General features: G+C 39.9%; 1 protein-coding gene across 1 annotated transcript in view; it reads right to left on the reverse strand.

Annotated features, from left to right (window-relative positions):
* The window catches only part of anos1b (anosmin 1b), a 41,712-nt gene that overhangs the window by 1,799 nt on the left and 15,100 nt on the right, over positions 1–24,813 (reverse strand). Inside the window, exons 3-13 of the mRNA XM_035652825.1 lie at positions 16,448–16,510; positions 15,588–15,795; positions 14,498–14,682; positions 12,856–12,985; positions 9,680–9,773; positions 8,982–9,225; positions 5,677–5,815; positions 4,105–4,341; positions 3,005–3,099; positions 1,916–2,078; positions 140–375 (exon numbers count right to left, since the gene is read on the reverse strand). Coding sequence (XP_035508718.1) covers positions 140–375; positions 1,916–2,078; positions 3,005–3,099; positions 4,105–4,341; positions 5,677–5,815; positions 8,982–9,225; positions 9,680–9,773; positions 12,856–12,985; positions 14,498–14,682; positions 15,588–15,795; positions 16,448–16,510 — 1,794 coding nt within the window. The remainder of the gene's footprint in view (positions 1–139; positions 376–1,915; positions 2,079–3,004; positions 3,100–4,104; positions 4,342–5,676; positions 5,816–8,981; positions 9,226–9,679; positions 9,774–12,855; positions 12,986–14,497; positions 14,683–15,587; positions 15,796–16,447; positions 16,511–24,813) is intronic.

Genomic DNA, 24,813 nt, shown 5'->3' on the forward strand with positions numbered 1-24,813 from the left:
CACACACACTGTGCACACACACACACACACACACACACACACACACACACACACACACACACACACACACACACACACACACACTCATACTCCAGCACAACACAATGGTGTCACTGCAGACCTCTCCTCGTCATCTCACCGGTGCAATTGTCTGTGTCTGGGAGATAAGTGTGTCTTCCTGCCCTTCTGTTGCCGTGGTAACCCCTGACTGCAGCGTCCAGGTGAACTGAAACCCCTCCACAGCTGCCGGGTCCAGTGCATGCTGGGACATCCTCCAGCGAAGCGTCGTCAGCAAGGTGCCAAATTTGACTTGCTGGAAGTCTGCAGTGAGTCGTTCTGGACGCAGTACCACCTTTCTGCCTGACAGGAGGCGCTCTGACATAAACATAAATGATAGAAAACTCAAATTGAAATTGTTACTCAGTAAATTTAATATGACAACATGTTAAAATGTTCTCAACTATCAATGGGGGCATTATTATAATGGAAATGATTTGTGCATTTAACTGTCTGCATATAGAAAAGGTTGTTTGGTTACTGGAATTTTGTGATAGTATATATGTTTCAGTGTATGTGCAACTGTGTATTCAGTGTTTGTTCTTTTTGGGCCTTAGTGTTCTCAAAGAAGACAAGAGACCTTCTTTCCAGATCTATGTTTTAACAGGACCGCAGGACTAATGGAACAATACGTGTGTGTGTGTGTGTGGACATTTATTACTCATGTTGTAGTTACACCAGGGGTCAGTAACCTTTACTATCAGGCAGTTTTGCAAAAAAACAAATGTCTGGAGAAGCACTGGTGGAGAAAGCCAACACATCTGTATGTGCACTATTAAAGAAAATGTCTTTAAGATTGCATCCTCTGTTATACTGTACTCTTCTTGTAAAACAAAATCTGACGCATGCTTACGTAAGCATAAACTAACCGTTTTCAACCGTCAATCAATCTTTAAGTCTTAGCGACACAGAGCAAAGATTCATCAGTTAGCTAGCTAGCAACAGTATGGTTTTCTGCCGGAGCGGAGTGTTTCTGGAGGGTCAGACCTTATTGATTATAATAGTGATAAAAACACAAATCACTTGTTTGACAACAGTGGAACTGAGGTGATTTATGGAGTTTCCAGATGGACTTGTTGCTAAAAGAAACACTAACTGTTGCCAACTTAGCGCTAAGGTGACAGGAGCCAAAACTGCCAATAAAAACACCTCAATACTTTGTTCCCTGTTGTCAAACCTCCATCTGCATCGGATGCTGCATTCAGTCCCGGCCTGGGCTTGTCCCTGGTTGCTCCAATCCCAGCAGAGTCAGCTAATACAACCGTTACAGCTGCTGGACTGGGGAAACATAACATGCAGTGCTAGTGCCTCCCTAGCACTACATGTTATGTATGCACTGCATGTTTCCCTTTTAAAGGAAATATGTAAATGTGCAGAAGCACAAATCTCTCTAATTTCAGTTTCACCTTGTATTCAAATTCTTTATTTTCTTCCAAAATTTTCCTTTTTTTTCATGGCTACATATCCTAGAGACTCAAGACAAGTGCCCACTGCTATTGAGGTTTGGCAAAATATAGAGGAAAAGGCGCCAGAAAATGTGTGTGTGGCTATTATACAAGCCACAGGGAGCCGCTGGGGAGGGGCTAAAGAGTCAAATGTGGCTCTGGTGCCAAAGATTGCCTACCCCTGGTTTAAACAGTCACATTGTGCGGATGCAGATTGCAAGTCCCAATAACGTAAATCATGGAATTTTAGGGTGAAGACTTAAGGCTAGGGTAAGCTTAGGTTTAAGCAAATAGTAGTTAGGGTTAGGGTGAGTCTCCCGGAAATGAATGAATGTAAGTCAATGTAATGTCCTGATGGTGGTGGAAGTGATGGAAGCAAGACTGTGTATGTGTGTGTATTTAGTTACTCTTACCCTCAGTGTTGCATGGCAAAGCTTTGCCTCCTCTGACCCTGATAGAGGAGCAAGTTGGGGTCGTAACCCAGGCAACAGCCTCTGACCCCGGGTCGGCCTTCATTGCCACGGCGACCCGGTACTTACAGGCAAACAGCAGTCCTGTGATGGTGTGATGTGTGCCCTGGAGAGAGAAAATTAAGTCAAGTTAAAGATAAAAAGAAAGACATTACAGTATAAACTGTACACAGCTGGTTGTTAAAACTGACGTATTACAAGGTTCCTTAAAATATACATATTACCTCTATTTTTGTTTGGGAACCTGTCTCATATAAGCAGCTCGTTAGCTCCATGTTAAAATAAACACCACAGTTTGAAGCGGCACTTGGCAGCTTTGCAGGTTGGCAGCTTCAAATGGTGAGAAATGGCATAACTGTTAAACTGTTTAAAAAAGGCTGAACTTCAATGAACTGAAATCATACTCTGTGACCTCAGCAAATTGCACACAGCACTTTGATATTTATCAACTCACTGGGTCTGTGATCATTTTAGATGAGAGGTTACGACTGGTACAACAGTGGGTAAAGATCTACGCCGTATACACTCAGTACCATGAAAATGTTCCTCTGTATTGGAGCCTGACTTCATGATTCGACTTTAAAATATGTGAAGTTTTTGTTTTAAATGTGGAGTAAAAGTAGATTTAGTTTTTCCCATTTTAATTATGGTGACATTTAATGGTTAGTACTCAGTGCTGAGATTATTCTGCAAATGACTTTCCCACGCATCAGTCAAACTATCGTACATTTTTGTCCTTGTGACACACAAAAGGGAAACAGGAATATAGAATATTTCAGCCAGGGATTTGACAGTTATGGTACAAGTGATGTTAGACAGAGACAGAGAGAAATGATGGCAGAGAGACAAAGTTACACACAGACAGAAGACGAGAGCATTCCAGACTGATCTGAGTTATGGTGATGAAATCTGATCTCTGATACACACAAATACACACAAAAAGACACCACAACAATGCTCACATAGAAACAAGCCTTCTATACACAATTTCAAGAGCACAGACACACATAAAACCCAGCAGAGTAGTTATACCTGCACAGTTGTTGTTCTCTCTGTGCTTGTAACATTAGTACTGCAGGTATGTGGACGCCACCGCAAAATGTATGGACCAAGGTGTCTCTGTCTGCCTGTAAAGGAAAAAAAAAAAGAAAGAGAGACACATACTACATAAGTTGACATGTGTTTATGTTTATCTGTGTCATCATGAATTATGCTGTTTGAAACCTGAGAAAAATATGTCATGATACACACTGATGGACGTCTTGCATTCTCCCCTTTTTCCCTTGCATGTTTTATCTTGTTAGTAGATCATGAGAGTTATCTGCACCTGGTGAACACCTTATAGTGTCTTTCATGTGAGAACAAATCAGAATTAGGAACTAAGGGAATGTTTCATTCACCTTCTTTCTGTCCACGTGTCTCACTGTCGATGTGTTTGTCTACCTGCTTACAAGTCAAGTTGGTTTATATAGCCCAGTTTGATAATGATGTGTCACAGTGTGCTTTACAGGCCCACAATCCAGCCCAAACTCAATAAACCCAATAAAAGCTCCACAAAAACATGTTTTATTTATGCACTTAATTTGTATAAAATAAAAATATATACCTCTCCACCAGCAATTTAAACATATGATTCTGCGTGTAGAGTTTAGAGACTAATAAACCAAAATCTGTTTAAACGCTAACATCTTCTAGTAAAAGGTCTATCTTTTCTCTATTCTTTCTTGATGATACATATTTGCAGAAATAGAGTTTTGGCCTATTCATTCTCATTGAAGATGATTATTTTTAGCAAAACCTGCATGTGAAGCATCAATATGTAGAGTATATTGTCATTTAATGCCATGGCCTTTGAAAAGTCTGGATTCTGATGAACTTTTAATTACTGGACAGTATAATTAGACCCATGTGTTTGATTGCAGTTCAAAATGAATAGGCCTCAGCTAAAGAGCTTGGAAGTCTTGTTATTTGTATTTAACAGGATAAAATAACGTTAACTGCAGTGAAGCTGTTAGCCTGAAAAAGGAAAAAGTCATACATACATGTATATAGTGTGTCTGTGAAAGACTACGTTATATTTTCTCCGCTGGAAAAACAGTTTTAATAACATTATGTGGCAGCAATAAACTCACCATGGTTAGGCCACTTCCAGAACACCTTCACCTGCAGCTGGTCGTCATGGTAATGAGGGGCAGCGACCTCCAGGCGCAGGTTGCCAGAGGTGACAGGGTTGAGGGGGGATTCAGGGTGAGGCAGAGAGGAGGAGTGGGGGAGGTCAGAGGAAGAAGGGGAGGAGGATGAGAGGGAAGGAGAGGAGGGAAGAGATGATGAAGATGAGGAAGAGGGGAGCTCATTGGAGAAGTCTTCGCCTTGGGTGGAGGAGAGGAGAGAAAATAAATGTTACTATTTCAAAGTTTGGCTGATTTGAAGGTCTTTCTATTGAATGAAAACAAACGGGGCAGTAAAATGTAATTTTTTATGACTTTTTACTACATTTCTTGCAAATTTTCACAATAAAATGAAAACAAGAAACACTGGATGCAGGATGTTCCTTATTATTTACATAGTAGCTGTTCTGAATACCTATAACTGTCAACATCACAAAAACATAACATATGAATGACTGGTTGTATAAAACATGTTATATAGCACATGGATTATATAAATCTATTATATTGTTCCAGGAATATCATAAACTGGGGACTAGAGTGCAGCTGGTAGCTAGCTTTCCCGTCAATTCATTCACTCAGAAAAACTAATTGGTTTTATCTGGCCTAACTGACCCTCATTAGCATTGAGAGAAACCAGCCCAATACGTGCACTGTGTCAAATATTAATACTGCTAAATTATAAATGGCAATATGTTCCATATAAAATTGTTAGTATGTGGTTTGATAATTGAGCTGCAGCTGGCTATAATCATCTGCTGGGCTGACCGACAGGTCACCTATAAATACCTCTGTTGCCTGGACGACCATTAACATCGCCACTTTCCAGTGTATGTGTGTTTAAACAGTGCAGCTGTAGTGAGACAAAATATGCTGACAGTCAGCATCTGCAGCAGTTCTGAACTAACTAATAATGTATGGCTCTGTTGACAAATGGGTGCTGTGCAGTGTACATACAGTATTTACTAATGGTATGACAGGTTAATGAAATGTACTTGAGTGAGTCTCTATTTGAGGTAAGGTTGCTAGACGAGACCTTAGGTGGCTGTATTCTTGAATCACAGCAACAAAAACAGTACGGCAACAGTTTACACTACTTGTGCAATAAACCTCAGTCTACTGAGCAACTCTTAGCTTTATTTATAGCCCCTTACTGTTTATCCATACAAGACAAAACAGTTCAAAACCTACTGTAAGTTTTTGTGACTTCCCAAAAGTTATATATTTATATTTATATAGACATGATGCTCATCGAAACTGGTATGGCAACAGTGAAAACACTGGATTCATGGTATGTAAGCTGCAGATGTTTAACCAAAAATAATTACTCCTTCAGATGAATTGCAGCTGTAGCTCTTTACAGCCACTGTAAAAAAATTATTAATAGTTAGACAGCCCTTTAATGGATTTCAATCATATTCTACTAAAAGTATGAGGAGCAAACCGGATACAGTGGTAACTGTTACTGTCCATGCCATGATATGCAGTTCATTTTAAGGCATACCACCCAGCCCTGTGAGGGAGATGTTTGTTTACCTGTATGAGTTATTGTAGTGAAGACAGTTTGAGCTCTGGGACTTTTCAGCCTCTTCTGACCCCAGTAGGCCACCGTCTGGACAGAAATGAAGTAGGAAGTAGCAGGCAGCAGACCCTGCAGCCACAGCTCACACTGCGCCTACAACACAATAAGAACAGGAACATGGAAAGAGAAGTTTTCTTAGGGTTTTGGAACAGTGGTTCTTGGCTATTTTTCGGTCGGTCTTAATTCACTTGGTAGAAGTTACAGAAATGGTACCAAATGAAAAAACTAAATAACTCTTGTGCATAAAAAAAAGTCCCTAAACTTAATCACCTATTCAGGATCACCACTAATGCCACCATCTTCATCATCCTTACTGTCTTCATCATCATCCTGAGTGTTGTGTGTGCCCTGCTTTGTGACTGACAGTCCAGACCTGTCTGTTATGCATTATCCCACTGTTTGACTGACAGCTCATTAACAGGCTCTTAGTCAATCAGGTCTGTCTGCCTGGATTTTGAGCTAGTCACAACAAAGAGATGCTTGGATGATAACAAGCCTGTGTGTGTGTGTGTGGTTCTGTATGTGCGTACACTTAAGACAGAATGAGACAAAAGCAAGTTAAAAGCAGTTTCTTGGTGACCTGTAGACAAAATGGGGTTGAAGTATTTCCATTACGCTCAAGATAGACAAAACATATGGCCTGTACAGCTGTACGTGTGTGAGTGCGTGTATTTGTGAAACAGACAGCGAGAGAAGCCTGGGTTTCTATTTTGGTGCATAATGTCAGTGGACATTATATGTAGGAAGCTGATGTATATTTAAAAGCACTGATTCAGCAGAGGTTTTTCTATGTTTGAATACTTCTACTTTTAGTTCAGGATTAATGCTAAATCCCTCCAGTCGTACACACATTCCTGATAGACAGGATACGTGTTTTATAGACATCTAGAGGATGTGTTATCATGTGCTAATGGAGAGCAATAAAATATTAATGCTTTCCGAGATATGAAAACTCTTCTACACAGCATAGAAATGTTATTTTGGTTCCTACCTACCTGTTGTGATGCTGCTGTCTCTGTGTCTAGATGCAGCTGCAAGTAGGAAAAACTAGTTAGGGGGCCTCATTTAAATTCCAGGCCTCCCAACCAAGCAGAACAGAGTACCAGACTACAGATAAATGGCTCCACCAGGCTCAGTCTGGGATCGCCATCACTACTTAGGATAGCTAGGTCCATATGAGTGCGCTTGCATTAAAACCTTGAAACTGGTTGATGCTTATGTTTTTAATTTGTTTGTCTCTTTTCTCAAAGTGAATGTTAACCTTAGAGATGAACATTTAAAGTGGGTCTCAAGCGGAAGGATCCTGTGTACAGTTTCCTAATTTGAAGAAGAAATGTTCAGTCACTACACAGGCAATCATACCCGTTGCATCAAAGCTGTAATAGCTGTGTTGTTTACTATGATTATGGGTATTTTGGTGCTGCTGACTGGACTTAGTTGCATTGTGAACGTGTTATATCATCATCGCACCTATAATCATTATAGTAAAATCCCTCTTGACTGTCATTGCTGCATTAAATATAATTTCAAAGGTACAGCAAGAAACCTGTTTTATTTCTTCAGAAGTTACTCTTTGAATTGAGCAATGACTCGCTTCATTCAAATAACTTCACATCCCATCCGTCTAATGCTTGTTATCACATTTATATGTTGTGCTGGCAGCTACAGTAATGAATGATCATTTAAACATCAGTCATATAACTCTACCTTTAACCAGATCTTTACTTCTATGATACACTCTCTCACTAATGCCCTCGTGCTGTAGTCACTGGCATGCTGTCAGTAAATTCCCAGATGCTTTGACTTGAGTTAAACACGTTATCCAAATGCAGGAAAGCCACTCTCTGTTGTCAGTCAATCTACATGGCTAAGTTGTCATGTTATTTCATCGTTGTAAAGCCTGGACTCTAACAAAGTTATGTCCCATGAAGATAATGGTATGTCTGTCTGAGGACAATATTTCATTTTCAGGTCCAAAAGGAACATATGCACAAAATATCTGTAAAAGTAATGGGAAAGCGTGCCAAACAGTGATTTCAGGGTGAATATGTGCAAACTATATCTAAAGTAGTTCATATGTACACATTATGTTGGTAAATATGTTATATGTAACATCATAAATCCACACCTAGAAAAGCTGAATTATCTGTAAAAAGTTCCAGTGATTTTTGCTTTATTTGCATTATATAAATCCACATCCTTAATTAAGACGTCTGAGTAGTTCTCTCCACATAATCCCCTAATTACTGGCCACAGGTGGTTCAGCAGGACATTATTTAATTTGCGGTAATCATTTAATGTTAATATTAAGAATTAATATAAAGGAGTGTTAAACCATTTGGTGTGTGTTGCTTCCTCTTTACTTGTGTAATGGTCAACCTCAGTCATACACAACCACTTGCATACAGTAGCTGTTTACAGAACCTGTTCTGTTTGAGCACTGCAGAGGCCTGTAAAATCACTGCAGTAATTACAACCAGGATGCAATAAGGAATGTATGTGCATGTGTTCGTGTGTGTGTGTGTGTGTGTGGTGTATGGGTTTACAGACCTAGTAAAATATCTCAGGTGCAGCAATAGATCTTGTATATGTGGTGTGTGTGTGTGTGTGTGTGTGTGTGTGTAGGGGTTTTACCATATACCACTATTGACAATAATAATGATATTTAACAATGAAATACTAAAATCGTGTTAATAATACACACATGATAATAGTGTGTAAGTAATCTAGTGCCATTTCTTTTCATTCATGCTTTGTGGTTCACACTCCAACAAAGTAGGTGGTGGTAATGCATCATAATGCTGGTTGCCTGTGTTACAGTTGAGTGTAATCCATTTGCCAAAAAAGAGACAAAACACACAATAAAAATATGAATCTGACTGGTAGCATTATTATTTTTCTTTAAATTTTCTATAGATATTGCAATAATATTGTCATCATGAATTCTTTTTTGCCACAATAACTGTGTAGTGAAAATCTAATATCATGACAGACCTAGTTTTAATTCAGTCTTTGTGCTGTAAGGACTAATTTCAGTTTACCCAGGTGTTTGTTTCAAAAGTGGACTTAAAAGGGCTGTCTTCAGGTTAGACTTGGTTTTAGGATTACACAACCCTAACATTTTACTAAAACACTATATATGTACGTACGTATACAAATATATATACTATATGTTGAGGGGAGTGTGTGGATGATCAATTTAGTTAATCACTGTATTCTTTCATTTAGTGTAATTATGTTGATAAAAATGCTTTCTTACCCCCTGAGTCACTCTGCTGTTGCTCTCCTTTTTACCCTGTTCTGATGTGCGTGAGTGTGTAGGGCGTGTGTGTATGTTACTCTGCACTGTATGTGTGTTTGCATGCAGTGTGTGCGTGTGTTTGTGCGCTGTGTGTGCATGTCGAGACATCCAGGTGACTCTGTAGTTGTGGACTGGCAGGTCTCCCTCTCTGGGGGGCTCCCAGTTTAATAAGACCGCCACTGTGACCCCACTTCCCCTCGACCTAAGGAGAGAAAACAAGTCAAACAACATCACAACATGGATGTAAACAAATTAATGGTAATAAAGTAGAAAGAAACATATTTCCTTATAAGTGAAAAAAAGAAGAAGTTGCACTGATTCGCAGTCATGCCGTGCTTGTTTGACATTTTGACATCGTGTTGAACAGAAGCTTCAATTTAAGTCCTCATCTCTGTTATTAAATGTTTTATTGGAATATTGCTGCTGATCCAAGCCATGGTCTGAACTTTTTATGACCTTGTTTAGCATTACAGCACATAAATAGAAAACAAGGATGAACTGTAATTTGCATCAGACAGCAATGACTATCCATTTGACCACATTTTATGACTGATTGCCCACATCGGCAGCCTGCAGTCCTGATGGGATGCATAGCAACTAACCCAGCAAGGAAAATAGGAAATGCATTTATTTAATGATCATTTCATTTGAGATACCTTTCTGTGAACTGGGTCCCTGGTTGTGAACCCGTCCAGTCCAGAGTCTGGTTGCTCACTCTCACATTTATTGGAGGTTCTGGAGGTGAGGGGTCTGCAGAGAGAGATGGGAAAATGCCGTCAAAGGGAGAAATGGCAGAAATTATCATCATAATAATAGGTGTAGGTACTTCCTCTCAGACCATAACCTCCACCAAGAAATATATTTTTATTTATTTTTTTATTAAAAAGAGGTAAACACAGCCTCTCTGGGGTATGGAACATAAAACACTATATTTGCAGCAAACATTCATACATTGTTTAATTTTATTTCATTAACTGAACAAAAATAGAAAAATACAATTATTTGTCAAAGGGTAGCCAAACTTTTGCAGGCAGAGGCAAAACATGGGGCAAAAAAAGTCTGAAAATTATGTTGTTGGTCATCCTTTGTCCCAGGGGCAAGGAAGCACTAAAAATATTCTATTAAGATTTAGTGAAGACTAATAGGGGTTAAGATTGTGATTCCCATAAAGCAGAGGCTGTTCACCAGCTTGACTGAATTGTCTAATAACTTGATGTTTAATGTGCTGCAGCAGAGCAAAATATAGAAGCCATTCCGGGGGGAAAAGGCTAATTTCCTCTTGGTCTCATTCAAGTCTACAAAGCCAATTAGATTTACAGCATCAAAGGTGAGCGACACTGGAGAAGCTTGAAGCCTCCATTTTCAGTAGCAACCACAACACAGACCAAAGGCGACCACCACTAAGTCACTGTTTGCCTCCGAGATTAAATCCCGAGGTTGTTGCTCTTTCAACACCGGCTCTGTATCTCATTAGAACCTCAAACTCCAATCCTGTATTTGATTAAAACTACAAAATGTATTTGATTAGAACTACAACCCCCATGGCAGGCATCCCACAGGCCCCAGGCTGTGCTTGACTGACCCAGATGCAGAGATCAAAGTTAGGGCAGCATATTAGGGCTGCAAGACCTGGCCTGTTTGTGTGTGCATGTGTGGTTTTTGGTTGAAAAAAGCAGAGTGTCTCTCAGTGCCAGCAGTCATTTTCAGATCAGAACCAAAACACACATTCTTTTCTGAGGCCTTTTTCACTCCGTGTGTCTCCCTTAATCAGCTGATTTCAGTCCATTGTTTCATGAAATGAAGACATCAAGATGAGTTTTTCTGATCCAGACATTCCCTCCTAATTACCGCTGGCAGATCCTGTGCAACCCTAACATCTGAATGAACAGGAAAGGGAATTTTCTGATTCGAATTCTCTCTCTGGTTAGCATCAGGTCACAGTGGAAGAACTTCAACCATCCTGACATCTGCCAGCTTCCTGATTTGTAACCCCTGACCTCCAGTCCCTGACTAATCAGAATAATGAACTGGAAACACAAGACTCTGACTCTGATCAGATGGTATTTAGAATGTTTTAAGTGTGTCTTTAACCTTTGACCCTGGCCCTCAACATACATACACATACAAAAGGATGAACATACACACACTTAGGGAATAAGTCAACATTTTACAATATAAGCTCACTTGCTTTCTTGCAGAGAGGTTGATGAGAATGTCAATACAACTCTCTTAGCTTAGCATAAAGACCTGAAACAGAAGCACGTTTCACTATATGGAAGTCTGATGGATAAACCTGGGTTTGGTGGATGCCAGGAGAATGCCACAGTTCCAACCAGATCTCATAGAGCCTACTGTAAAGTTTGGTGGAGGAGGGATAATGGTATGTGGCTGTTTTCCAGAGTTTGGGCTAGTTTGGACCCCTTAGTTCCAGTGAAGGGTCTCCTTAATGCTACAGGATACGAAGACAGCCAACTGGGTGCTTCTAACTTTGTGGCAAAAGTTTGGGGAAGGCCCTTTGCTGTTCCAGCATGACTGCGCCCCTGTGCACAAAGTGAGGTCCATTAGGACGTGGTTAGACGAGTTTGGTGTGGAGGAGCTTAATTGACCTGCACAGAGCCTTGACCTCAAGCCCACTGAACACCTTTGGGAGGATTTAGAACGCCGATTGCAAGCCAGGCCTTCTCGTCCAAGATCAGTGCCTGACCTCACAACTGCTCTTTTCGCTTAATGGCACAAATGCCCAGAGACAGTCCAAAATCTTGTGGAAAGCCTTCCCAGAAGAGTGGCAGCTGTTGTAGTCGAGAAGGGGGTGTCCAAATCCATTGTAATGCCCATGGTGTTAGAATGGGATGTCCAACAAGCTCATATAGGTGTTATGGTCACTTTTTGCCATACAGTGTACGTTATACCCTTAATACAAGCACAAAAAAACAATACATGTGAACGACACCTGTTTATATTATTAATAATTCCAACTTAATATATATAACGTGCAGACAAGAGAGTGGTATCAATCTTCTTATCTCACCTTTAGCAAGAAAGCAAATAATAGCATTTCTCAAATGTTCAAATATTCCTTGACATGGCATAAGGAATTTTACAGCTTGGATCTGTGTTGAAGGCGGTGGAAAATGCTATCTCAGACACCTCTTCATAATCTCCCATAAGTGCTCAATTGATAAAGAACCTTTTTCCAAAGCTCGCTCCAACCTGAAGTCATTATTCACATACAAACATGCTCCAGCCAATCCTGGCAGGGGTTTCATATCACTAGCCAATCCTGGCGCAACACCAATATGACCTAAGTCTGCTAAACATTAAAGCGAGGACCTCCTACAGTGTGTGCGTGTGTGTGCGTCTTACTCTCACTTTCACCCTGTCTCACTGACCCACACCAGGGATTTCGCTCTGGCACTAAACCAACTGAATGAGTATGTGTACAGTATATGTATGTGTGTCTGTACAGTATGTGTGAATATGTGTAGTTGTGTGTGTTTTCTGTTTCCTGTCTGTGCTTTATGGACTGCCTGATATTTTTCCTGCTGTGTGTACCTTATCCATCAACTCTGAGTGAAAGAGAGAGAAAGAACAGGGAAGGACAGGAAGGGAAATGTTCCTGAGTTTTCGGACTTGTCCTCAGAGAGGTGTAATATCTCTCATAAAATGACACAAATGGAACGTAAGGATCTGCGTTTTGCTCAGTGTCTCTTGACAGAATATCAAAATTCACAGATAGCTTAAGGAAACATGCAGGAGGAATTGTCTCTCTCTGAGGGACATAAGAGTTCTCTAAAGAAAATGAGAGTATGCGTTTGGACTGTGTTTGTATTACCTTTACTGGAGATGTAGTGTTTGCTGGGTGTGGTGAAGCCTCTGCTGCCGTGGCTGTTGATGGCTGCTACTCTGAACTGGTACCAGCGTTGAGGTCTCAAATCTGACAGAACCACCTCTTCAGAAAGGGTCTAGAAGTATAAACACATTACATATAACAGTGACTAGGTGCATGACAGAAAAACACTTTGAGCAGGTACAGACTCATTACTTTCCTTCATCTAACAGATAAAATGATACATCATCCATAACAGATTCAAAGAGTAAGTCATCAACCCTTGAAAATCTCCAGTGGTTTAACTTCTCAAACTTACCACAGTGATGTACAGGTGTACTCCAGGACACAGTGACATTACTGTTGGGTGGGCAACAGGCTTGAAACAAAGTTTTCAGCCTGATTTCAGCCTGGCTGTATCTTTTTAATCAGCAGCTGATTAGTTTAGCTTAGCTTAGCAAGAGTGAAAACAGGGGGGAAAGCTAGCCTGATATTTACGTGTTAATTAGAGCTTTAGAGGTGCTGGTAGGCAGATTTTGTTACCTTTGGACAGAGCCATGCTAGCTTTGTACAGATAGGAGAGAGTCATCAATCTTCTCTCAGCAAGAAAGACACACATATTTCCCACAATGACAAACTATTAGTTTAACATTATTCCAGGTCCTACAAGTTTTTAATACTTTTAATACTAAAATTAGATGCTCTGTCATCTCTCACAAATTCATACTATACCTTCTTTCAAAAACATGACATAAAGCCTTGAGTAAGTTATACATATATGAGTTTCAGAAGTTAATGAGCTGGAAAGTCAGATGAACACAGTCGGATTGGAATTCCATCTGATAATAGTGAATTAAACGATTTGCCAAAATTATGGTTAAAATTGCTTCAAAGCTTCACATGTTTTGTCTCCTTGACAGTGCAAATGTAATCACTGCTTAAAATCTACTCATCCACAATCACACACAACACACACAAACACACACACACACACACACACTCACAGACACGAGCTGCCATCTATTTAAGTCTATAATGAGCATTCAGTCATTCAGAGTCAGCCGATGGAACGACTGTGGCTGCCTGTGGTTCCTTTTTAAGCTCTGCTTATTTACCTAACCTCACACAGGCACACACACATGGACATACAGTGCACACACACACACTCACTCATACACATACACACGCACAGACATACGGTTTACCCTGGCAGAATGGGAGACTGGCTGGGGTGGAGAGGTTTAGACAGCAAGGCAGCAGACGGATGAGGTGGAAACAGAGTCTAACATCCATCTCCATAGCTGAGAAGTTTCATCATTCGAGGCAAATTGAGAGTTATGAGGTAAAGATATGTTACAAACTTTGTGGCGTTGTTCCACTGTTAAAGGCACAGGGAAGCATTTTTATGGCTTCAGTGATTCAAAGTTGCTAGTTAGACAGAATCAGCTATACGATATGTTGTTCCATGAGGATGACATTAACAGCAATCTCTTCAAATGTCAGAAATGACTCAAATACATTTATCTTTCAATCACTGTACAATGAGAAGTTTCTTTCTAAATCTTATCTTATCTTATATCTCAAACCTTCTAATCTTCAAATAAAGACTTGGCATTAAAGGTGACATGCTGCTGGTTACTGTAGTTACCATGGCAACAGTAGCCCACAGCGTGGCGTGGTCTTCACTGGGATGAATCCCATTGTTCCAGCGGGACTGGAGCATGTAAACGATCGGCTCCACGCTGACATTGAACTTTGACACCCACGCCACTTTCATGTCACCCTCTGAATCTTCTACAAAGCTCATCTCTCTGCGAGGCTTCAGAGGAACACCTGCAAGAGAGAGAAGAAGAGATTATTTAAATAAATTTTTTATTTCGAAGGGCAATTCAGAAAAGTGATGTTATTCAAAACTTATTTAAAATACATTTAAGTAACATCTGATTGTGTGACTGATTGTCTAAGTATAGAAGGATATTGTATGATACAGGTTGTAATTTTCTGATGGGATATTTAAATAAAGATGACTTGATTATCAACATAGTGGCACTAGGAATAGGTGGTATAGATGGCACATGGACAAGCATTAGAGCTAACAGGATGTCTCAAACACCATCATATCTAAATATTATAGAACATATGTTATATATTCAGTGCATTAAAGACTTTTTATAAATAAAAAATATGATGATTCCATTGTTATTGACTGACATTCATTAAATGATCAGCTTCAATTCCACGTAGGCATCTGAGGCCGCTTGTACTCCCTACTAGCTTTACACAGACTTGAGCTGGAGCTTTTAACCACGGCGGGACCGTCTGGGACTCAAGATGCAGTCAAGCACGCAGTATTTAAGGATCTTTATTACATTAAATTACATTTCATTCACTTGGCAGACACTTAGAACCAAAGTTACTTACAATAAGTACATTTAAACACCATAGCAACAAGAGCTACATGTCATCAAATAATGGAAGCATCCCTCTCACAGAAACAACTAAAAGTGTGTTTAGTGCTATAAGTAACCTGCATGGGTGGTCAATTATAGCATATCAGCTAACAGAGATCCTTTTTAATCAACATCCGTTACTTTTAATCAGCACAGTGTCATGCTTATTGAAACAATCAAAAACACTTTACTCTTTAAACCATTTCCATCAGGGCAGCAGCCTCTTATAATAAATCCCACGAGATGTTACAAACCAGTCCCAACCAGCTGCCAGGGACTCGCCTTTACCTTTATATAGATTGGCTGGGGCTTGGCAAGTGTGTCCGCAGCCATTAGAGCAGCATTTCCTTGGGGAGGGACAATGCTGGTCTGACGAGCAGCTTTCCACACAGGCTGCAGCGAACCCGGTCGCTCGCTGAGGCGGAGGGCAGTCGCCCTGACGAGACGACCTCAGAGAGGTCAGAAACTCCCTGCTCGTCACACACTCTGTCTGCTTCTGAGAGACAGAGGGGGAATTGTTATTAGTACAGTTGACACACTACGGAAATAATACGTAATGTATAAACACACATATGAGGGCAGAAAAACACACACGAGAGGTAAAAGCGTTTCCTTTGGTAAACTCCTACTGACTCTTTGAAGACAGCCCTTGAGATCTGGCCTGAAAAGGAGGTGCATAACTCTGCGTGTGTGTGTATCTCCGTGTCTGTGCACATGGCTGCAGATCAGCAAAATGTAAACACAAGCTTTAGCTAATAGCTCTGAATTACCCTGTGTTCCTAACCAGCCAGCCAGTCAGCCATCCAGCCAGTAACATGCTTCAGCTATTGTGATGAAAAACTAATCTGAAGACCATAGCGACCCGCTTTACAAATAATCATTTAGGGCCACACACACAAAATACGCATATGGCTGATGCACACTCTCATGTGTATACATTCAAAAGCTCACAAACATGTTATTCATACACACATAAGGCTTGCATAAACACACACAGGAATGTTCATTCACTTAGCTTCATGTTGCCAACAAAAGCAGGTTTCTGGTGCAGGAGTGACACTGCCACCAAGGGTGTTGTGACACACACCCCCCAACCATACACATACACACACACACACACACATACATACTCTCTCTTTCTGTCTTACCTCACAGGACTTTGGAGAAAGCACCTTCCTGGTTTCCCACAGTTCTTTGCATGGCTGAAGACACTACACAAAAACAAACAAATGGAAATAATCAAAGTATGAGGCTTTAGGCACACAATAAAGTAAGGGTTTTACAATTTACACTTGCTTCATCACACATGATTAAACATGAAGTTGTACATCAACATCAACACCTTAAATAGTTCAGTATTTTTAAGAAATATGCTTAGTACTTGCTTTCTACTGGAGAGTCAGTCTGTTCAATACGACACTACAGCCTGCAGCCTGCTTAGCTTAGCACAAAGACTGGAAATAGGGGGGGAAGCTAGCCTGACTCCATCCAAAGGTAACAAAATCCACCTCATAACTAACACCTCACAAATTAACACTATATAGTTATTTGACGCTTTTTTCTTGGCTGGCAGCAACAACTTCCTGGACTTTTTCCGCTGATTGTCTAGCAACTGGAAGAAATCGTCTCTCACATGGCCTTTAAAACAGGGAATTACACAATAGATTTTGGTTTTTGTGCAAATTAAACTAATTAAATATGAAATGTTAATAAGTGAGCTTTAGAGGTGCTCGTAGACAGATTTTGCTACCTTCGTACAGCATCAGGCTAACTCTTTCACCCTGCTTCCAGTCTCTATGCTAAGCTAAGCCAACCTGTTACTGACTGTAGCCTTGTATTTTTGGATACTTAAGGCTATCACATTTTTAATCTAATTAAGAAACTGCCAGGATGCAAAAATAATTTCCCAAAATGTCAAACTATTCCCTTAGCTGAGGTTTGAAGAAAAGGAAAAAAGTGTAAAAACAAGGATAAATGGTGCCAGAGGATTTTTGCATTTGCAGAGACCGAGCTCTCAGTGTTTAAGCAGGTAGGGAACACAACACACACACTCTCCTAGAGCACACATGCACACCCTCATCTGGTTTGCCACCTCGGTGAACTGGTGAATGATGGCTCTTACCAAATCAAAACCAGACAACATATAAAAACTGCGGTTTCACCCCCAACCTCCTCTCTCACTCACTCTGTCTGTCTGTCTCCCTCAGCTCCCCAGTGTGCCTGGATTCAATCATTTCTCCAGTTTATTCCATCTCAATGATTCCAGGGGAACAAACAGAATCAACAAAAAGCCATAAAAACTTCATCTTTGAAAAAAATAAATAAAAGGCTACTGTTGATGAAAACGTCTTCTCCAGAAGCTGTTTTAAGCAGGGGTCATTTGCAGACTGATGACTATGAATATTACAAATGACAACTGTGTGGGCTTTTAGGGTTATCATCACACTTGAGCACTGCTTTCAAAACCATGTAAACTTTCCTTTCATGATAAAATAAAGGACAACACTACAACTTGCCATGCAGCATCAACAAACCGAAAGCCAGTGAAGCCACAAGTGCTGGTTTCTTAACCTATGGGACATAAAATGGAGTCTCAGCATGAAGCGTGATAGCTGTTTAATGTTGTGCAGTCGGTTCATTTCATTTAAGTCATGGAAGAAAAAGTTTTGGTTTGCTTAAAGTCAGACTCCACCCCGAAATCTCTCTTTTGAGTATTAAAACCCTCTTGCTCTGTAGGGTTGAAATGAAGCTGTAAAAAGGTTGTAGTTTGCTCTTTCGCAGGGAACAAAGGCTGCGGCCAGTTTACATTGACGTAGGTTACAATGGACTCCTAAAGTGACTACAAAAATCAAAATATCGACGAACAATTTTAAATCCTTCTCTGCTGTCCATCCATCCTTAAAAAGTGACTTAAAAACTAATTTGTACATTTCTGCAAATTGTTCACGTTGATGTCGTAAGTTAGAAATGTTCTGATAACGTTAAAGAAGTTCATACAACCGTTTCATGTACAGTATATTTTGATAAGTGAATTATTAGTGAACTATTATAAAATCATGACCATTTTTGGAGTCAAAACCAAAGTTCAACACACATCCAGAGCTGCAACAACTATTGGTCAATTAATTGGAAAATTAATCAGCAACTATTTTGATAATCGCTTAATCTAACTTCTCAAATGTGACTATTTTATGGGTCCACAGTCTTTTATGATAGGGAGTTGTGAACCCCTAGTTGGACAAAACAACACATTTAACAATGTCACCTTGGTCTTTGGGAGGTTATGATGGACATCTTTTCATCATTTTGTCACATAGACCAAATAATTAATCAAGAGAATAAACAGTTTGTAATAAAAAAAGTTGCAGCCTACACACATTGTATCATTAAGCATGAGTACAACCTGATATGTCATACAGGCAGAAGTAGTCAAGGTACAAAAGCTGGGATATGTCAGTCCCGGGGAGTAAATGTGCTGCTTTTTAGGATTTGTCAAGATGGCCAGCGTGTGTGTTTTTTCATAGGAAACAATAATTGCAGGTGTCTCTTTAGGCATCACAACAAGTTCTTGGTATTTAAAATATGGTCAAATGGAGAAAATATGACTGGTTGGAACACAATTCCCATATGGATTAGGAGTTTTTATGAATCCATTAAAACTGCTAAGCTGACCACAACCATTGTTCTTCACGAAGAAGCAAATTACAAACCGTTCGTAGCCCTCTGTCCACAATAGATACAATTTACAAGATGTTTCTCTTGAAGTTATTTTCCCTTTTTCTCCTCTGTAAGTTAATTATGCATTCCTCAAAGAGTCTGGGTATGAGGAGACAGGGAGATAATGCAAGACACCCATCCACACACACACACACACACACACACACACACACTAACACATAGTACTGTAACCAGATCCAGTGTGATGTGTTTCTTCAAGGAGCTCTCGTGGGTCTCTTCACTCGACCACGTGCTGCTCAGGTTGTCAAAATCTCCCCAAAAACACCTCATACACACACACACACACATACACAGACACACATACACACACACTCCATCTTGCATCCAAACCCAACCCACTCTGTACTCCCCCCCTCTCCTCCTTTACTGCCACTTTGATCAGTTACAGACATCTTTAATTTTTCATTCCTCTGCTCTTGTCCTTTATCCTCCCTTATTCCTCTCCCCTCCTCCCAACCCTTTTCCATAATCCTCTGTTCTTTTTGTCTCCTGTCTTCACATTATCACTCCCCTTCTTCTCCTCCATGACCCTCATCTCTGCGCTGCCTTTATCTAACTCCTTCCTTGCCTCATCTCAATACCTCTTCTCTCCTTCTTCCTCTGCTCTCTCAGGCTTATCCTCCTCTCCTCTATAAGGCTAAAACTCCCACTGAAGTTCATCATTGGGTGTTTACACAGTCTGACGGTAAAAGGCAATCGCTGGCAAATGTAATAGCAATGTCACAGGTTTGAGTCCTTTTCCTCTCCTTGTCTCTACTTCGCGGTAGTCAAATATGTCCCAAAAACTAAATACTAAACACACCCATCTATCATATTTTACATAATAATGAATACTAACTCTTAACATAAACACCAATAATAACTATTGCTCTTCTTGTGCAATTGGAATATTAAACATGAAACTGCACTTTTACACCAAGCAGTCAGTGTAGGTGCACACAGATGTTTTGATGAAGTTTTATATTTCACATACTGTCTTAAACGCCTCTCTCTTTTAATGTAACGTTAAGTTGAAGTTGAATTCAAAAACAAATTTCCACCACGGTGGACAATAAAGTTGTATTTTGAATTATACATCATATGCTACTTTATACTTTTTCCTCACCTCACAAATGCTCTACTTCTTACTCTTTTAAGTATAGTTTTAATGCAACAAAAGATTGCTTTACAAAGTATGATGAATTATTAATGGAATAATTGTACATAAAATAGTCAAAATTAGTTACACTTTGAACAACTACAACAGTTAAATACTGCTCACATGTTATCAGTGATAATGACAATCAAAACATACATTTTAATATATTAATAAAACACTGACATTCTTCACTTTAATGTTTGATACTGAAGTAATAAATGTGAGTATCAGTAGAACGGTCGGGAGAGGGGAAAAAGGGGTGGGGGGTCGAAGCAAATGAATTTAAGCTGAAAACACTTGTGGTATGTAAGTGGTACACACCTTACACTCTCAAATATCACTTGGATGTTGTAAATCATTGAAAAGTACATGCACTATATTTGTGTAAGAGGAGCTGAGAGACGAACAGACACTTTTGGCCTTGAAGGCGACATGATGAGTTATGTGTGTGAGGGAGAGAGAGCGGTAGACACAGCAGAGATCAGAGGTCAGAGATGTTACTGTTTAACACACTAACAACAGAGCCTAGATTAATGACCATGTAGGTGTCTGTATGTGTGCACAGTTTGCATAGGAGCTCCTCAGATATCTGTGTAATAATTAATCACACACACACACACACACACACACCTACACAAACACACACCTTGTCTCTCTGGCTTCTCCTGCTGTTTTATGGCCTCACCTGCCACGATAGAGGGATGACAGCCACACTCAGCGAGAGGGGAGGAGAGGAAATGGGAGAGGGAGGAGAGGAGAGATGTGGTTTCAGAGTGGATAGAGGGGGGGAAAGCAGTGAGTGTCAGTTGAAAAGGAGAGAAGAGATGAAAGACAAATAGTGAAACAGGTCCAGGGAAAAGGGAGAGAGAGACAAAGAAAGACAGCAACAGACCAGATGTTCTCACTCTCCAGACACGGTCACCAGTTGAATGGGTCCAATGTGAAAAACTATTTATGTTAATTTATGTGTTCAGCTTGTCATCGGTTGTTCAGTCCATTTTATACTTTTTACCCTACAGCACATATGTGTAGCTTTTATGGTTGAGTATTGTTTGGACTATTCTTTTATTTTTGGTGCATAAAGTGCCCGTGCTAATATCAAAACTATACTTGTATACTACTGTCTATTCAGCAAAGGAAGCCAAGGTTAATTGTCAGCTATACACAAGATGCCATAATACAAATGTGTACAACTGGCAATATTAAATAATGTAATATACATAAATTAAGAACTATTTGATCAGTGAATAGGTACCAGTCGATGCCAGCTCTCTGTACTTGACATTTTTAGTTACAGACACATTTCAGTCAGTACCAAGAAGGTATTAATGTACAATCCCCAGCACTAGTAGCATTTTTAAACAGATTTTTATCAGTGTGAGTAAACAATGATGTATCCATGATGTATAATGTTGGAAAAACAAGAGTTTTTAAACTATAGCTATGACTGCACAGCTCAATCTCGGAGTACTGGTATTACAATGTGTGGTAAGTTTTTTTTTCCTAAACCTATAACCAAACCTTGACCACACTGGCGTAATATCAGATAACGACTATTAACTCTCAACTACTGCTGTTGAAATCTTACACATACTCTATAAACTATAGGCGGACTATCCAAATAAAGTGTGACCAAACCATGTTACAATAAATGATGTTTGTTCTTCTGTATAAGATTCTTTTGTTCACCTTCTTAAACACAAAAAATAACTTGAAAGTTATTCTCCATCCGCTTTTCTCATCTTCCACGATCAGCTATTTTGAGAACCTGAAAGCTCTGTTTAAAGTGAAGAACAGTATCATCTTCATGTTTTCTCCTGCAAAGTAATCCAGCAGATTTCCTGTGAAATCTGACCTGGTGGCCTGCATTGAAACATGCAGTTCAGTGGTTGATGTCACATACTGACTTGAGGTTAAAGGTGTTTTATGAGTGATGATTTATTAATGTTACAGTGCTACATTCCGTAGTTTTAATACTGCCACATTTGATGTAATACTGTATGTACAATACAGTACAATTGAAGAAAAAGATGAGCACTGTCTTTGTAAAAAAATCTACATGTACATTTTTTTATAGCGTAGACTATATGCAACAGCACTCATATTCTTAATGAGAACAGAACATTTTAGAGGGCACACACACACACGCTTGTTTTACATTTTGAATATGCACACACACGCATGTACAGTATGTTTCCACACTCACACAAATACACACACTTTGGGCTTTGTGGTACTTGAGTGAAAAGTAGCGGAACAAATTCCAAAAATCCCTTTGAAAAGCACGTTAGACTTCTGCCAGACCTTTGGAAAAACATGTTCAACAACCAGAGCTAACTTAAGTCGGCAGCTTGTGTGAGGAGAGGAAATGCTGGAGGAAGGAGAACAGAGGAAAAGAAAAAGAGATCAGCAGGACGGTCAAAAAGACAAATGCTTCGAGTGGTTAACTTCCTCACCTCTCAAACCACATGTGCCCACAATGGCCTCAGACGAAAATCCTGCCAGAGGTTTCTCTCTGTTTCCCCTAATCATTTTCTTTTTGTGCTTTTGCTCTTCGTCCAAAATAAAACTAGGATGCTAGACCGACTACTCCACTTCTGACAGAGAGAGGAAGACATGGACGATAAAGAAAATTGATGTGTTGGTGGTCAAACTACTTCACCTACATGAGGTTTATTATTAAAAACATGCCATGGTTTTATAAGATTAACTTTGTAGAGCGCGAACAAACACTCAGGTAAGAGATTTGAAAACTATGTATATTCCTTCAAATGCCCTGCAAGCACAAGCCGGCATTTCTAACTATATTTTGACATAATTGGCACTTATGGCAAAGTAAATGTAACATATCTCAACCAGACGTCACATTAAACTACTGGACAAGTTTGAACAGCAGAGGAGATGGAAATGACTGTGGGAAAAGGAGAAGAAAGAAAAGGAATTAAAACGGTTATGTATTGCAAGCAAGCTGTTGTTTGCAGCTGTCGTGCTTGGTAGTCCAAATGAATGACCGAGATACTTTAAAATCTAAGAAGGAGAATGAGAAGAGGGTTCAGACTGGCACACAGGGATGACCGTATCCCCACCGTATCTTATCTTTTATTTCCTCCTGCTTTTTGATTATACCACTGTAATTATTGACTTCATTTTACACCAGCACTTGATTTGCTGCAGAAATGAGGTGAAAGTGGAGGTGAGAGTGTGTGTTTAAAGGTGGATGGTGCGCATTGCAGCAGTTGGAACTGAGCCCGAAGACAAAGTTTGTAATTTACCCATCGATATGTGTTCCATCCCTCAACTATGTTTATGAACTATACATACAAGCAGCTGAAATAAGTTTTCTTTACAGCTTTACAAACCCAGAAAGAAACCAAGGAGATGACCAGTGGACTACATATCACACCTGCAACCCATGTAAGTGATGGAAAATTGATGGGTGAAGAAATTTCTCTAAAAATATTTAATTATTTTTGTACAGGTACTTATACAGAGGAAGGAACCAATCAGCCTGTAACAAGTTGTGTACATAAGAGAGTAGCACTACTTATAGATGACAGATTCTTATGTTGAATAGAGAAGTGGGGGGAAAATCGATGTTTTAATTGATTTAAATTTATGTTTCTAATTCCTAATTTGATTTTATCTAACTAGCTCTTAGTCTGTTAGCTCAATAATGCAATTTACCATTAACAGGCATTAATATATCCTTAAAATTACCCATTTTTTACTTTTACTTTTAATTTTACTTGCTTAACATAAAACAATATGTGCGATCATATGGTCGACATATACCAAGAAGAGAGAGGGGGATGGTCGATATTATCCCAGCCCCACAGTTTAGGGACGACTGACTCAAAGAAAGAGTAGAGAGTGTTCGGTACCCTCATAGAGTTCTTACATGCAGTAGGACATGAAATATACCAAGCACTTGCTCTTGCTCTTATATAGCGCTCTTCTACCTTAACGGACAGCTCTCATTCACACGTTCAGTATCTTTCTCAAGGACACTTCCACATGTGCGGACAGGAGGAGTCAAAGATCGAACCGCCAACCCTGCAATTAGTGGCTGTGGCTCTACCTCCTGAGCCACAGCCTAAGCATACTGAACTATTCCAACTGGTATTACCAAGTAATGTGAACCTCTTAAGACCAAGTTATGAGGAATGAGGAAGCGAGGATGATAAGAGGAAGAGCAACAGTGACTTGATAGCTCTGCTCCTTTGTTCTGCATCCGACCTGTTTGTTAGTGGACATCCCGCCGCCTCACACACCTGGTACACATTACTACGTCTACTCTGCATGTGTGTGTGAGAGAGAGAGGGGGAAAGGGAAAGAGATAAAAGAAGGAGGAGATGGACAGATGGAGGAATTGAGTGAGGACTGTTGTTCAGTTTTAGTGAACTCCCATGTGTGTTTCCATAAGTCCACTGATGATGTGACACAAACCATATGTGTTGGGGCAACATCTGCCTGGTGTGCGTGTCTTCAACAGAAAGGCTGTGATGTAACAAAAGCACAGATAAAGCACCACAGTTGACGAGACAAAGCTTACCTTTCTTTATGTGTTGTTTAATTTCTTTCATCCCTCTTTCTCCTATTGTATCATATTTGTATTGTAATGTTACGCCACCCAGTAGA

This window comes from Morone saxatilis, unplaced genomic scaffold (assembly GCF_004916995.1).
Source record: "Morone saxatilis isolate NCDOM2014 unplaced genomic scaffold, NCSU_SB_2.0 Contig12, whole genome shotgun sequence".
Taxonomy (NCBI): Eukaryota; Metazoa; Chordata; class Actinopteri; family Moronidae; genus Morone; species Morone saxatilis.